Here is a 15852-nt window from a genome sequence, read left to right as displayed (position 1 = left end):
GAAAAACAGTGTAGTATAGGGACTCGGGTCAGCATTTTACCGAACCGTTCGTAAGTTGGTAATATTTTACGAAGCGTAGCTTCCGCTGGTGCTGGACCGCCAGTATCATTTATTATTTAGAGCTTGATGCTCCACTGCTCTCGTAGCTAGTTGCATTGGACAGTTAGACAGTCCAATCCATTATTCTATACCGTTCATTAAGTTCAGCACACATGTCATAAGCTCCCATGCAAAACATCATGTCGATCTGACGTATATAAACCATTTGATCATTGGTCTTTAATATGGACGGTTAAGACCATTTACACGAAAAATGTAAAATCAACAATTTTATCCATTTATCTGTTAGGTCATATCATGGATTTCTTCCGATTCTCAGAAGTCACTTTCGTTAGCCATTTGTATCCATCCCATCCATATCTTAAAAAATTGATGTCCGTATAAAAAATACTAAATAAAGGATGGATTAGATTATTTGACTAGTACGATTTTGATAATAAAGATTACGAATATTTTTATGGAAATAATGGACGGTTAAGATCGATCGAATACACAGTCCAAATGAACTGGTGTAACGAGGATCACTATAACTTATAGTCCTCTGCTAGCACGGGATTATTTCCCTTATTTATAATTATGAGTTGGACTACAATATTCGGTCCACCCACCAAATGACTTATAATATTTTATGTTTGTGCATCATCCAAACCGTCCAATAGGTTCTATATTATTATTAATATATAATGAAAAATAAGTTACATCTATCACCAAGTTTACACATTTATGATTTGTTATTTTTCAGTGGTTAAAAGATGTTTTTATCTTACAGATCATCTAATGAGTGGATGGTACCGATATTTCCAATGATTGGTCCTAATGTCGAGGAAAACATATTGGAAGGCTGTGATTTTATAAAAAAAATATAAATTAAAGGTTATTTTCTGGGTGAACCGTTAATTATGTACAACCGATTGGACTTGAAACCTTCCCTGACCTGCTTTTTTGTCGAGAGGGTCTTAAGTCCAACCGGTTGGACCAAAATTAGGGTCCATCGAGAGATTAATTTCCAAATTTTGAATTTGTACAATATCTAACCTATTAAATAGATTTATATAAGCATAAATATCAACTTAAGAAAATTTATCCACATCTACTTATTGATTGGCCCGAAATTATATTTTGGTACTTATCAATGGCTAGATATTGTTTGCTTTACTATGGATCTTGTGGGGCCAACCTGTTTGAAGGTTTAGATTTTGTATTGACTTAATAAGGTGGGAGATATTTAAGAGGTGAACCGAAACATTTGGTCCAACCCGTTGGACTTGACGCCTTCTCTTGTTTATTCATTTTCACTGGGAATTCTGAAATCAATCGCAGTGCTCTACTCTGCAACTTTTAATGGTCGGTTTTCCACGCGATTTCTCGTAATACGTTTTTGATTTCATGATATTTTAAGTTTGGATTCTTCCTTTTCTGGAGTTTTTTTTTTTTTTTCCCGATATTCTACTGCAACGGAGAAAGGATTTTCCGCCATGGAAAGCAGCGTTTCCAGGCCCCTTACGGGGACTGAGATTCATGGATTCCATACCATGGAAGGTAAGTAAAGCTGATTTTTTTTTCTTTTTCTTTTTTCATTTCAGTTTGGGTAATGTTTTATATGAAATGCGATTTTTAGTGATTTTGTTTCTTGGGTTTGTCACTTTTAATTTTTTTTTCATTGGGGTTTTAATTGTAATTAGATTAGTTTATAGGGGTTTATTTTTAATGTGTGTGTGTGTCTGTCTCTCTCTCTCTCTCTCTCTCTCTCTCCTGTTTTGGTTTTTAGTTTGAATTGGGTTTTATTTGGAATGCTATTTTGAGAGATTTTAGTTTCATGGGTTTATGGGTTTGGATTGTTGGAGAGTTGGGAGTTGGGGGTTTAATTGTAATTAGAAGACGCTAAGAGGGGTTTATTTTGAAAGAAAGGGAGAGAATTGTATTGAGATGTTGCGTATGAGGAATGAGAGAGATTATGATTATGCTTTGCTTGTTTTAGGGAGAATAGTTGAAATTTGTGTGAAACATCAGGGGTTGAAATTCAAGAATTTTGTATGAGGGGTTTTGAAGTGGTTAGGGGGTTTTTGGGTCGTAGGATTATTTAAATCTAGGTGGTTTTTAGAATCTTGGGTTGTATGGGTTTTTGGGTGTTTGAAAACCAGCGAATTTGGCTCCTCTGGGAAGTTCTTTGGGTTGAGTTGACTCGTAGACACAGCTGGATATTTGAATTGCCTTGAAACTCAACATTATTTAAAGACATAAAAATGTATTATAAAATGCATATGTTAATACAAGAAATGTGAAGGCTTGACCGGAAACTCGATTTGATCAACTCAGTTGGGTTTTGAGTTTGACTTGACTCGACTCGACAAGTCTTGCAAGTTCTTTTGGAAGACAAGCTTCTCATCAAGTTAAATTGAGATCCAGTTAAGTAGAGTCCACTTAGATGAGTTTCTTGCTATGTTTGTAAACTTCCCAAAAAAAAAAAAAAACCAAACACCTGAATCGACTAGGTACAGGACTCGTGGAAAACTCAATTCAATTCAGACTTGTTTGACTCAGTTAACTCGACTCAAGAAAACTCAGAAATTTGTGAGAAGTTTGATAAGACTCGTAAAATCTCGACCTCGACATGCCAATACTATAATATCTATACATCTAAATATTAAATATTACTGAGTATGGGTGTTCTAGATGTGAGAAAACTCTACCAAATTGCACAACTTGACTCGATTTGACAAACTCTTGACTCAGGTTTTCAAGTTTTAAAATGTGTTGAGATAGTTTTTAAAAGATGACTGCTACTCCAAAGTTGTTGTTGGGCCTCTGATCTCTTGATTGTCAAAAAAAATGCTGCTCATGAACACACTTAGGATGTAGGCGTGTACATCATAGTTAGCAAAATTCTAGTTTAAACTCCATCACCACCATCACCATCACCATCACCATCATCGTCATAACCTCATCGCAATTAATTGGGTTCAGCTAAATGAATGATGTTCCACCATTCCACTCTAACAGCCTAGCCAACCCTTGCACATTTATCACTGCCCGCGGGTTCTGATGCAGTGTTTCACTTACAGGGAATGCCCTAGCATGAGCTTTTTGAACTCCATATTCATGGAAAAATAAAATTCATATAATTTCTTCAATTTTTAGAACTCTGCATATTTCAAAAGATTAAAAAAAGGGGACAACTAAACTTGTTTTCTTCACAACAAAGTAAAATAAAAATAAAAATAAATTCTGACGGTGAGTGAAGGATAGAATCAATTGAATGAATGGAAGGTGGGAAAATTTAATGGGGGAGGGATTGATTGATATAGGGATTACTTGGAAAGGAAGGATTTGAGAGAAACAAGGTACGATATTAGGTTAGACCTTTCAACAAAAAAAGGGGGGTATGGTATAAGGTTAGTATTTAATTAACTAGGTGCACTATTTCATAGAAAATTTGACTATTTCAATTTTCAATTGAAGTTTTGTTTTTTGATCTTATTTATGTACACACACATGTGTGTATATAGCCTTTTTCTGTTTGAGTTGAAATAATGTTAAATTGAACTTTTCATTCTCTGTTTCTGTTTCTTTCACAGAAATTCCGACTGTCTTTTAAGAATTGAAATCAAATTAAACATGTGAACATTGACTGCTCTCTCTCTCTCTCTCTCTCTCTCTCTCTCTCTGCTATGGTGTTTTGACACTATGTTATGCATGCACATACCATGCATCTATACTTTCATGTTCGTGTTCACACTCCACATGTCCAAATGTACTAACCTCGCATGTGTGTTGGGCATCCAAGCTATGCATTTGGGGGCGGTTGACCTCGCCAAAAATAACCCAGCCAACGCATTGGGTGGGCCATACGTTTACATTATTAAACAACCTGCTGTTTTCATTCCTTTCTGGCCTGCTTAATGAGTTGACGGGCCTGATTTTCAAGTCAGACAAGCTACACTGTATGAGCCGAGGGACCTGATTTTCGGGCCATGTCTTTACATGGTACTGAGCCAGCTGTCTTTTCAATTGACAGTTTTCGTTCACATATTTATGTTTCAATGCATTATATTTACATGCTCATTCCTTTCTCTTGCTCCATGGGCAGATTTGGATGTTGTAAAAATGAAGGAGGAAGCCGCTTCAAGGTGGCTCCGGCCAAATGAGATTCATGCAATATTGTGTAACTACGCCCATTTTAACATCAACGTCAAACCAGTGGACTTGCCACCGAGTAAAAATACTTGCTATTTTTTTCTCCTTAAGAAGTGCTCATTATCATCATCATAGTCTTCTCCCAGCTATTTGGGCCTGACTTCCCTTAGAAATCCGCTTACCTATAAAAGAACTTCTAACATTGCTATCCTATCCCTCCATGTTCCAGTTTGAGTCCTACTCGAAATAAAATTACTTGCAATTAAGGCGGATGGTAAGAACATGTACTTCTTGAGGTATCCAAGGACACTTTTTAGCAATATGAAAAAGTAATCTTGGATTCCGCGTACTCCCTCGCCATTTGCATTGCATTTGTTTCAAGTAGGAGTCAAAATGGCATCACTTTTGGTTTTGGGTTGCTCTGAAAAAAGCAATGCTCTGATTTCTGCACTTTCCTTTCCATGCCAAAGCCATTTATAATGAGGGCTGATCTCACCTTTGATTATCCCTTGAATCTTAGTAAAAAACCAAATGTCTCCAAATATTAATTTCTAGAACTTCCAAACACAACCTTAAGCCTTACTCTTTTGCTTTGGATCTGTAGATGATACTTCTTTATCCCTTTTCATTACCTTTTGCATGTGAATTTTGGACTTGCACGACTATGGTTGCATTATGTGCTACCCTTATAGCGAGGCTAAGATTCTCGTAACCCATGACCACCGTTCTAGAACATCATCATCATTATCTGAGCCTTGTCCCGACTAATTGGGTCAGCTGTACAAATCCTTTTCCGCCATTCCACTCTATCAAGGACCATAGCCTCAGTTAAGCAAATCTTACTGCCACCACCAATGCCCTCTTAGAGTCTTCAACTTGAACCAAGTCTCTCCCAGTTGGTATAGTTCTTGGTCACTGTTGCACATGGCCAAACCATCTAAATCTACTTCTCCTCATCTTATTACCTATGGGTGCTACTCCTAAGTCCTACCTTCTCTCCAATGTGTTCATTTCTAATTCTATCGTTGTCTTGCCACTCATCCATCTCAACATCCTCATTTTAGCTACACTCATCCTATGAATATGTTATTCCTCGACTCCCAACATTCTTTCCGATAAAATCTCCCCTTTTGTTTGATTGGTATGGCGCTATCACATAAACTCTAAAGGCACATTCCCACTTCATTCATCCAGCTCAGATTTTATGAGCAACGTCCTTCTCAATCTCTCTGCTCTCATGAATTATCGCCCAAGATATTGAAAATGGTCATTTTGGGTACTTCTTGGTTAGCAATCTGAACTAATTCCTTGTTTCCACTTATATTATTACTAAAAATGCATTTTGTCTGCGATGTTTTAGTCTGATTGGTTTTAAAAGCTTTAGATTCTAAAGCATCCCTCCACAATTCTAGCTTTGCGTTTACCACCTCCCCCGTCTTGTCAATCAAAACTATGTCATCTGCAAACATCATACACCATTTATCCTGTAAATTCATCGTTAACTCGTGCAGTGTTGTACATACTTCATTATGTCTTAATTATTTCACAACACCATAAAAATTTCTTTTCTCTTTTCTCTAACTCAATGTTAGGTGGCACAATTGTTTTGTTTGACCGTAAAATGCTGCGGAACTTCCGGAAAGATGGCCATAACTGGAAGAAGAAAAAGGATGGGAAGACTGTTAAAGAAGCTCACGAACATTTAAAAGTAAGATATTCATTTTGTTGTAGCTTTAGCATATATTGTATTTTCTTGATTTTGCAATTGAAGCTTCTGGATTGCATTTCGAATCAATTCATAGAAGGCATGGTTGGGGGATCATGATGAAAGAAGGGGTCTATTTGGCGAAAGAGGGTGTTATCCATGTGAATTTTTATCTTAGGAATTTGTTCCCATTCCTTCTTCTTCTTCTTCTTCTTTTTGGTTTTTGTTTGCTAATAAGTTTTTGTTATCCATTTAAAAAAGAAAAAAGAAAAAGAAAAAAAAGGAATGATTTTCCAAGTTCCAACTAATTGTTTTGGTTATAGTTCATCATCATAGTTGTGAACTTGCGGAAGATATGGTGCCTCTGACATTTATTCTGCCTGTGGATAATTGTTTCCCACATGAAACCTATATGGTTTATGCAAGAGAGTAGGAATTGTAACTGGTCTCACTGAACTGTTTGACAGCATAATAAGCATAGATATTTCATCTCTTCAGCTAGGAGAGCTGTGTGGAAATGGTGCTGATTTTCAACCTTTTCTTTTCTTAGTTTTTTCCACGTAATGCTACTACAGTGAGCAGGGGGTGTCATCCAATTTGTGAACCATACATCACCTCACGACTGAGGGTCGATAATACAAGACAGATGTAATGAAGCCCTGGCTATGATTACAATGATTATAGCACCCTGGTGTGGTATAGTACTTGATTTGGTATCTCTACAAAGCCCTAATATAAGGATGACATTGGAAAACTTCATTATGGAAGAGATCCAGGAACACTGCCAATCGAAATATATCTTCCCACTGGCTTTGTATTTATGATCTTCATTCCTAAAAAGGACTTAATTGTAGGTGGGTTTTTTTTTTTTTTAGTTTATGAAAACTAGTCACCAGATAACCACAACAAAATACTAGTTTTGAATGCATGCAACATTCTTTCTGCATCAGGAAGTTCACGCTAGTAAGAACGAATACAATATCTGGGGACTTGAGAAGTTAACTTTGATATGTAATCTGGGAATGGCGCATACTTTGGAGGAAAGTTTGGGATTGCTTGTTTCCAATGCACCCCATTGTATTTATTTCAGGTGCTAGTGGCTGTCACATGAGTCATGTTTGACATTAGGGAGCTCCCCCCAAAGTAGCTGTCTTTGCTTTGCTTGCAGGTAGAAATAGGGTGCTTACCATTGATAACTTGTGTAAGAGAGTGATGGTGCTCCCATATGTTTCCCTCCTTTGTTTGAAAGATGCAGAATCAATGGATCATCTCTTCATCCACTGACCATTCACTATGGGGCGTGGGGTGGCATTGTAGCCCTTTTCAAGGTCCCGTGAGTCATGCCGAGTTCTATCGAGGGGCTCTTTCTTGCGTGGCATGAAGGAGGGCCCGGGACAAAAGGTAGGTTGAGATGGCTGCTAGGTTTGCTTGTTGTTTGTTGATCCCTTGGGGAGATGACTAATCGCTGCTTCTGGAACTGCGACGGTTCTATTTTTGAAGTTGCAAGGAGGGTTTTCTGTATATCAGGGAGTGGGATTCCTGAGTTTTTGGGGTGCTGGTTGTTCCAGCTTGTTGTTACTGGTCTTTGTTCTCTTGTTGGCCTTTTTGTCTTCCTTAATAAAATTATTAATTCTCAAAACAAAAAAAGTGGTAACCGTTAAAAAAAGTATTTGCTATTATATACTTCTTTCATTTATATCATTATTTTTTTAAAAAAAAAAACTTCAATTCAGGTTGTCAATGGACCAGGTTTGGGCTAGGTCCTGCTGGGCTTGGGCTGGTATATTATATATGTTACTTAGGGAGCTTGGGCCAATCCATTATGGCCTTAATATCTCAATCTTGTGCTCAGGTGCTTAGCTGGTTAAGCTTAATAAGTCCAAGCAATGTTTCTGAAGTCGAATTGGATTGTAAAATTGCAAGAGGACTGTCATCATAAATCGTAAAATCACAAGAGGACTGTCATCATAAATCGTAATATCATAGGAGTTTTTGTCATCTTTTACAAAAAAATATGTAAAAAGGATGATGTCAGATATTATTTTGTCACTGCATATCATAAATAGATTATTGTGGAACGTATTACTACAACACATTGTTTGACATAATTTTAATAAAAATCAAGCTAAGCGTGGTGATCTCATTACTTCAAAGGATTGGATGTAGTCATTTTAAGTTGAAAAACTTGATTGCAAATTAAAGAGTAAAATTATCTAGACAATGAGATTATTAGAAGTCAAAAAGGATTTTCCAAAAAGTCTAAACTGCACGGACTTTAAAAAAAAAAAAAAAAACCAAAAGGGAAAAAAAAAAACTCCATTTATAAGTCTCATATAAGTATATTATATAATTAACATCAAAACTTAAGCCTAAAAAGTATTTCCACCAACTCAATGACTTCATAGTTCATAGTGTTCATCACAAAGCATATATGTTGCCATGTTTTTAACTCATACTCATGAAGTGCAAAATTCTAATGAGGCCTTCAAAACAAGAATAATAAGTTTTTCATTATTATATGAAGTCTCAAGTAAACTTTTGATTTTACAATCACATAATGAAATCCTAGAAATTCACACAAAAATAAAAACAAACTTTGAATTCAAGATACATGATCGGGAAAAAAGTATAGGTCTCAAAGTTGAAGTCAAACCCTAACCACTCCTACCACTATACATGTTGGTCAACATGCTTACAACTAATGTTCAAAATATTAGTATCGCGTTATGTATTGCACCTTTGGGATATGGATATGTATCGGTTATCGCATGGGATATATTGGTTGTATCGCGTAATGTATCGTTGTTGTTGGAAACGTGAGGAAACATTGAGAAATTAGTTGAATTTTTCAATGAAATTTCAGTGATTGTTAAATCAAAACATTACAAAAAACAAGTGCATATGGTAAGTTTTCTTTGTATGGGGTCCTAACCTATGCGCTGTTTAACTGAATTGATGCAAGTATATTCAAAAGTCTATTCATATAATTTATAAATCTAAGAAGACGTGTGGAAACACAAGCAATACATTAAAAAGCAAAAGAAGAATCACTAGATCAGGTTACATGTTTGATTTTATGTTTGGACTCAAAGATTGTAACTGATTTGCGAGAAATTGGAAAATTTTGATTTTGATTTTTTAAAAAAATTTTCCGCAACTCAGCCCATCTCCTCTATAAAATAAAAAATGCTCACAGGATCGAACATTGGGATATATCCCACTACTTGTGTGTTTCGTATCGCATAGGTGGGATTAAAGATATATCGACCGATATCGTCGATACTTAAAACACTACTCACAACCATCCATAAAAAGATTCCAAATAAGTCATAGATCAATTTGGTGTCTCGACCAGTTAAGAGGTAAGAAATGATAAGGAGAAGCTCCGCAGTGTGAGGTCGAAAAGAAGATTCATCGTATAATTTCTTATATAAGATAAAGTATTCATAAAGCCCTCATCAATTTGAAAACATAAAATGGAAGCCAAATGAAAATAAAAAAATGAAAGGACAAGTATAATTTGAATCATAAATTGGGATTTTGAATCACAGATCATAGGATTCAAATGGTAGATTCTCAAGATTCATCTAAAAAAGGGATTCAAATCGTTACCTAATATTCGACTTAAATTGTGAGTTGAAAATCATATGATTTTGACAACTATGGGTCCGAGGAAAGGGAGAGGTTATGTGGATCTTCCATCACAACATCCATATCACCTTGGTCTAAAGATTGCCCGGAATTGCTCCTATTAACAACCCCGGTTGGCATTGGCATCCCCTGCAGATTTACTAGAAGGGGCGAGGGATACTGCAATATCGCCTTTAGGGATTCTGAGGCGTGAAGTTCGCTTGCTGAAGGAGGTCGAAACGAGGTGTAGTTGTTGAGATCACTTTCTAGTGGGATTAGACTGCGTTCATGAGACGTGTCAAACGCTGTAGGAATATTGAGGTTAAGATCGTGGGGATTCTTAGGACCTGAATCCGAAATGTTTAAAAGCGCTCCGGATCCGGGATTTGGGTTCGCAGCTAGAATGGAGTATACGTGGCGATGATCGACGCTGTCGTTTCTTTCAACCGTAGGGCCATTGAATAGGGGCTTTGACTCCCTGGAGATCTGCGTCATAGGACTATGATGTGGCGTGATCTGCATCGCACACATAGACGAACCCGTGTCTCGAGATACGAGACGATTTGGGTGTGATCTTTGATTTTCTGCCTGTATGATGCATGTCCCCCGAAGGGACTTCTAATTTGCACATTCCATGAGAGTGGCAGGTGGAAAATGTGGGGTGAGATTCAGAGTTCCAATGGAGTACGAATTTCGTGCACCTTCATGCTCCCTCACCTTTGCACTTGAATCTGAAGAGGATGGAGGAGGGTCCCTTGTTTGCCAAAGATCACCCCGTCTAGGGATGAGATCGTTTTTGGCTTCTTTTTACAGCGGAAGAAAAATCTGCGTGTTGTCAACTAGGATCTGAATGTGGGGCGGCATAGGATCCCCCTTTTTTCTTCTAACCCGAGCTCCAATGACCGCCAGCTCCTCTCCGATTTTGGTCTTAGCATCCAGCTCTATGAAGGATCCTAGGAGGGCTGCCGATGAAATGAAGAACTCCTCGTACCAAAGCTCCATCGGAAATCCCCATATCAGCACCCATACATCTTCCATGCCAAACATAGAGAATTCATCCCAGCTCAGCACTTTCGCAATCGGACCATCTGAATGAATTGATCCTGCCATGATCAGGATGTCTGGGTTAAGGCCCGGACACATCTTCATCGACAGCTCGTTGTAACCAATAGGTTTGATGTTTTATTTCTCAGGTTTGATGCCACGACATTCATCGATCCATTTCTTAACTTGTGAAATGGAGGCCCCTTCTTTAGTAATCACCACTACCGAGTCCATCAGTTCCTTTTTAGAACGAATCAGACTTTCTTGGCTGATGCGCAGAACATAGTTCGACCCTTTGTCAACCGGATCTTCTTCACTTGCCCCTTTTTGCTTAGCTTTGTCATTGTTATAGCTTAGAGTTGTGGAGTGACTCTGTTTTGACTTCTCTGGCCCTTTAGAGTTAAGAAGAGTGTCTTTGAACGAGAAACCATCAGATTGAGCTGGTTGTTTTTGGGTATGGGCTACCTGAGTTTCCTTGTAAGCCTTTGATTTGATAGATTTACCATTGGAGGTATTGTGTTCTGGACCGAATCTTGCTCTCTGAACTCGCATGGGGACTCCACTGAACCTCTCACCATGCAACATCTGAACTGCTCTGGCATGTTCTTCTTCCGAACTCATTCTCACCAAAGCAAATCCTCTGTATTGCCCATTTTTTTCCTGTCTCTGGGCATGATGACATCCATTACCGCTCCTGCTCGACTAAAAATTCTTAAGATATTGATTGGGAGCCGTCCTACTGGATACCCTTTAACGAAGAGAGTAGGATATGATGCAGATTTCCTATCCGATTTGTTCACATATTTCTCTTTCCCTTTTCTCCGGGAGACCTTTTTCCACTTGCCGGGAAATGGGTTAGTAGGTTTTTTCTTCATTATAAATATCGAATGGCCATGCTGGCCCATGTACAGGCCTCAGTCCAGCTCAATTAGTAATTGGGCTTGAATTTTCATTCCCAAGTCCCGCCCAATTATCAAGCTGGAGCCCCACCCTCTGTCGGGCCTCAATAGCATGGTGGGCTGGCCCACCCTTTATACGGCTGTACTTTTATGGATCCAAGGGCATCCCTTATCTCTGTGGTTCTTCTACTGTGTTTGTCATTTAGGTTGAGGGGAACAATTCACATTCTTTGACCTGACCTTTGGTTTATGTTTTGCATCTTCATATTTTGTTAGATAACTGCAAGCAATTACTTTCTCGCATAAAATTCATAACAAATTTGGAATCTAAGGGTATGGGATTTTGTCCATACCTTCTTGAAATATTGAGATATTTTATTAGTAAGTTAGAACTATTATTAGGTTATTTTCATTTGATTCTCCAAGTTCTTGATATTTAATTCTTTGGCTTGAGCTGTATACTTTCTTAATTAGCTATATCTGAGCACATGAAGCAGCATATAATGTGTATTTTATTTCATGGCACAGGTTGGTAATCTAGACAGGATCCATGTCTACTATGCGCATGGTCAGGATAACCCCAACTTTGTCCGCAGGATTTACTGGCTACTTGATAAGTATGTAATGTGTGAAATATGTGCACCATCTCTGCAAAATCTATTTATTTGTGAGCTATCTTTTTTAAAAAAAAAAAAAAAAAATTTAAATTTTAAATTATTTTTTTTAAATATGGTTGATATGAGTTTTATTAAAAGCTAAGGGAAAGAAAAAAGATGAAACACTGCAACGGGGGACAACAAAGAGCCCACTATTGGAACACTAACACTACAGAAAAGAGGCAGAGACAACAGATAACCAAAACCAAGCAGAAAAGAAGCTACAAAAGCATGAAACTAGCTAAAGAAAACACAAGCAGAATGAATCTAACTGAAACAAAAACACAAATGGGTTATTTTTATGCTATCTTGTCTGCCTACGAGGGGGCATGCTGTCTGCCAATTCCATGTGGTCCAGGGCTCCTATCCAATTAAGCACATCGTACATACCATAAGGGTCCCACTTCTAAGTCTGAAAAAAGCAATATGACATGAATGTTGAGGTAACTGGGTAGCAGCGGGACCGGTGTAGGAAAAACTCTATTGCCTGGAAATGTGAGGGAATTCCATTCATGTTTTTTGGATAAAACATCAAAGCATGATGAAAAGGGAAAACAGTACCACAACAAAAAGTTCAGATCTGGGTGCACATCAACTTGTAACAACACTATTGAACTAATTCTTTGGTTGATCCTTGGAACATGTGAAGAGGTTCACATTGATGCAGTTGCATGCTAACACGGTCCTACCTAGTGCTAATCCCCAGGCCAACTAATTCATGCACAACACAAAGGGCAAGCGATGGAGTGGTGGCAGTTGCAGGACATATTTTGAACACAAGTACACACACACATGGAATTCCCTTGTGTCGGGCAATAAACATAGGCATCCAAGTTAGACCGAGGCACACACATTGATGTAGGACGGATGGTCTAACCTAGAATAATGCAATGAAATTAATCAACGGATTAATTAGAGAAATCAAAGCACAAAATAAAGCTAATTTATCACAAGGTTAAAGAGTTCAAGCATTAAAGGATGCTCTGATTCAAGATTACCTACAATTCCACAATATAGGTCTTAAGAGGATATTGATTAATTAGGACCTATGGAAGGTAGAACTTCCATCTAGCATAGAGATAAATCTTAATTCAAAGGAAATCACTTGGTTTTATTAGGGTTTGGGTTTTGGGAATTATGTTTTTGAGAATTAGGGTTTTTTTAATTTAAAAAATAGGGTTTGAGAATCTAAGGAATTAGGGTTTGAAGATGGGAAACAAAGAGGCAAGAATAGGGGGTAGGGTTGTCCTTACGGTGCATCCGTACAGTCGTACGAATACGGATTAGGTTGTCTGTACAATTTGGTGGGGGTGATGGCTTGGGAGTGGTCCGAATGGCTAGGGTAATAGTTTGGGTTAGGATTGAAAGGATTAGGGTGATGGTAGTGATGTCTTTGGTTGGAATCAAAAGAAAAGGGGAAAAAAGAAGATAAGAAGAGAAGAAAGTAAAATTAAGATTACCTGGAAAGGGAATAAAAGAAAGAAGATAATTGGAATCACTCCATGGCTTCACACCAAACCCCAATCACAAGAGGAATTTTGATAAAAAACAAAGCAAGAAGAAAATTTCATTTAACAGCCCATAATGCCCTGGACTTCATACGTCCAAGCCTTATATACTCTATTTGGAGGTTTTTTTTAAAAAAAAAAAATACAAAAAACACCTTTAATACTATAAAATGTCCAAAGCACCCCAATATCAACTCAATCATAAAATAAATCAACATAAGATAAAACTAACTAACACTAGTGTCCAATATGAGTCCATGATCAAGACAACCCAATGATCAAAATGGTCGAACGGTCAAGATGGCCCATTGTGCGAAATCCAACGATCTGATGCGAAATCCAACGGTCTGATAGATGTATCCAATCGATCCAACAGTCCAATACTCTTAACTAAGCAACCCACATGCATCTTCCCAATGTGGGGTCTTTAAAGATGCACGATCATGCATGTGGGGTCTTTAACATAGCTAGGAACTCAAATTGGGCCCATTGAGCCCCATGTAATGATCACATAGCCATAAAGAAACATGGGCATCTCTCCTCTAATAAACTCTAAAAGGTGCTTGGATGTCCTCATCACACATGTACCACGATCATAACAAAAGTGAAAAGGACATGCTTGAATAGTTGGCTGCAAAAAATGAAGGGAGCCAAGAGGTACATGTTTACCAATCACTCTCACATGCTGACATGATCATATCCTGCCACTGGACTTTAGCCTAGCCATTGTATGTTTTACCCAAAAGGGAATTTCGTGAACAATTTAGGTCCTGAACATGTAATGCCATACCAGATTGCTAAGCATGAAATGGAACCCAATCAGTGATATGGCCAGAAATCGGTCGTAAGATGAAATTCGTTTATTTAACATTTATTAACCTCATAAAAATTCTTCAAGCTAAATAATACTCCTAGTGAAGGTGGAAGTTATGCCATGATGCGAGACAATTAATCACTTGCTCTAAAAGCTCGAACTGTTAGAGCATGACGAATTAATCCCTTTATCTCATAAGCCCAGGCCCCACATCTCATGGGTTAGGATCTCGGTCGAACCCCCCTCGTGGGCCCCAAATCACATGGGTACCGCCTCACACGGGCCACCCACCCCGAGTGTGTCCCCGCATCCCACAGGCTACCCCACTCGAGCCCGATGTGAAATGCGCATCAATCACCCCTGGTGAGAAGTCTTGAACAAGATACCTCCTCCGTGGGCCCCGCCCACCCCGAGTGTGCCCCTGCATCCCATAGGCGACCCCACTCAAGCCCGGTGTGAAAATGCCCCTGCATTAATCGCCCTCGGTGACGAGTCTTGAACATGAGACCTCCTGCTCTGATACTAATTTGATGCAGGACAATTAAGCACTTGCTCTAAAAGCTCGAACTGTTAGAGCATGGCAAATTAATCCCTTTATCTCATAGCTCAGGCCCCACGTCTCATGAGTTAGGACCTCGACTGAACCCCCCTTGTGGGCCCCAAATCACATGGGTACCGGCTCACACGGGCCACCCACCCCGAGTGTGTTCCCGCATCCCACAGGCTACCCCACTCGAGCCCGGTGTGAAATGTACATTAATCACCCCTGGTGAGGAGTCTTGAACATGAGACCTCCTCCATGGGCCCCGCCCACCTCAAGTGTGCCCCTGTCTCCCACAAGCGACCCTACTCGAGCCCGGTGTGAAAATGCCCCTGCATTTGCCCATCTATGTTATGAACTTCCTGAGCTATTTAGATGAGAAATGCTGCTGCTATAGCTCTGTAATACAGTTTGAAGAGTAAACAAAGATGTTTTATAGATGAGAAGTTCGAGATCCCATCCATGTCCAAACAATGGCTTCCAATGCACTTTTTGACATGAGTTCCATCCAAATTATGCTTATATGTATGTGTGTATATGTACCCACACATATAACACACACACACATGCAAAATGATCTTATCCATCTAGTTGTATTGTAGGCTTACAGTAGTAGTTGCTTCGGGCACATTGGCCAGTCCAATCATCTATCTGGATTGTCTGGTCATTCATTCCAATCAACTCTTGTCAGGCGATGATGCAAGGATTATGCTAATTGTACAACTCTTAACCGTTTGAATGCTAGCCATTCATTCTATAATTGTCCATGTTACGAGCCATGGATTTGCATTGTCTGATCAAAGTGCTTCTTTCGAATAATGAGCAATCCAATGTGAGGCCCATTGAATACATGTTCTAAGT

The 15852-nt window shown here is 38.6% G+C and overlaps 1 protein-coding gene across 2 annotated transcripts in view; it reads left to right on the top strand.

Moving 5' to 3' along the window:
- The first annotated feature begins 1357 nt into the window (after positions 1 to 1357).
- The window catches only part of LOC131231495 (calmodulin-binding transcription activator 6), a 44631-nt gene continuing 30136 nt past the window's right edge, over positions 1358 to 15852 (top strand). For both annotated transcript variants that reach the window (XM_058227716.1, XM_058227715.1), the window contains exons 1-4: positions 1358 to 1599; positions 4148 to 4273; positions 5787 to 5902; positions 12001 to 12089. In XM_058227716.1, coding sequence (XP_058083699.1) covers positions 1536 to 1599; positions 4148 to 4273; positions 5787 to 5902; positions 12001 to 12089 — 395 coding nt within the window. In that variant the 5' untranslated portion in view covers positions 1358 to 1535. The remainder of the gene's footprint in view (positions 1600 to 4147; positions 4274 to 5786; positions 5903 to 12000; positions 12090 to 15852) is intronic.

Source organism: Magnolia sinica, chromosome 17 (genome assembly GCF_029962835.1).
Source record: "Magnolia sinica isolate HGM2019 chromosome 17, MsV1, whole genome shotgun sequence".
NCBI lineage: Eukaryota > Viridiplantae > Streptophyta > Magnoliopsida > Magnoliales > Magnoliaceae > Magnolia > Magnolia sinica.
The sequence above is the reverse complement of the archived record's forward strand: the minus strand, read 5'-3'. Positions and strand labels throughout refer to the sequence as shown.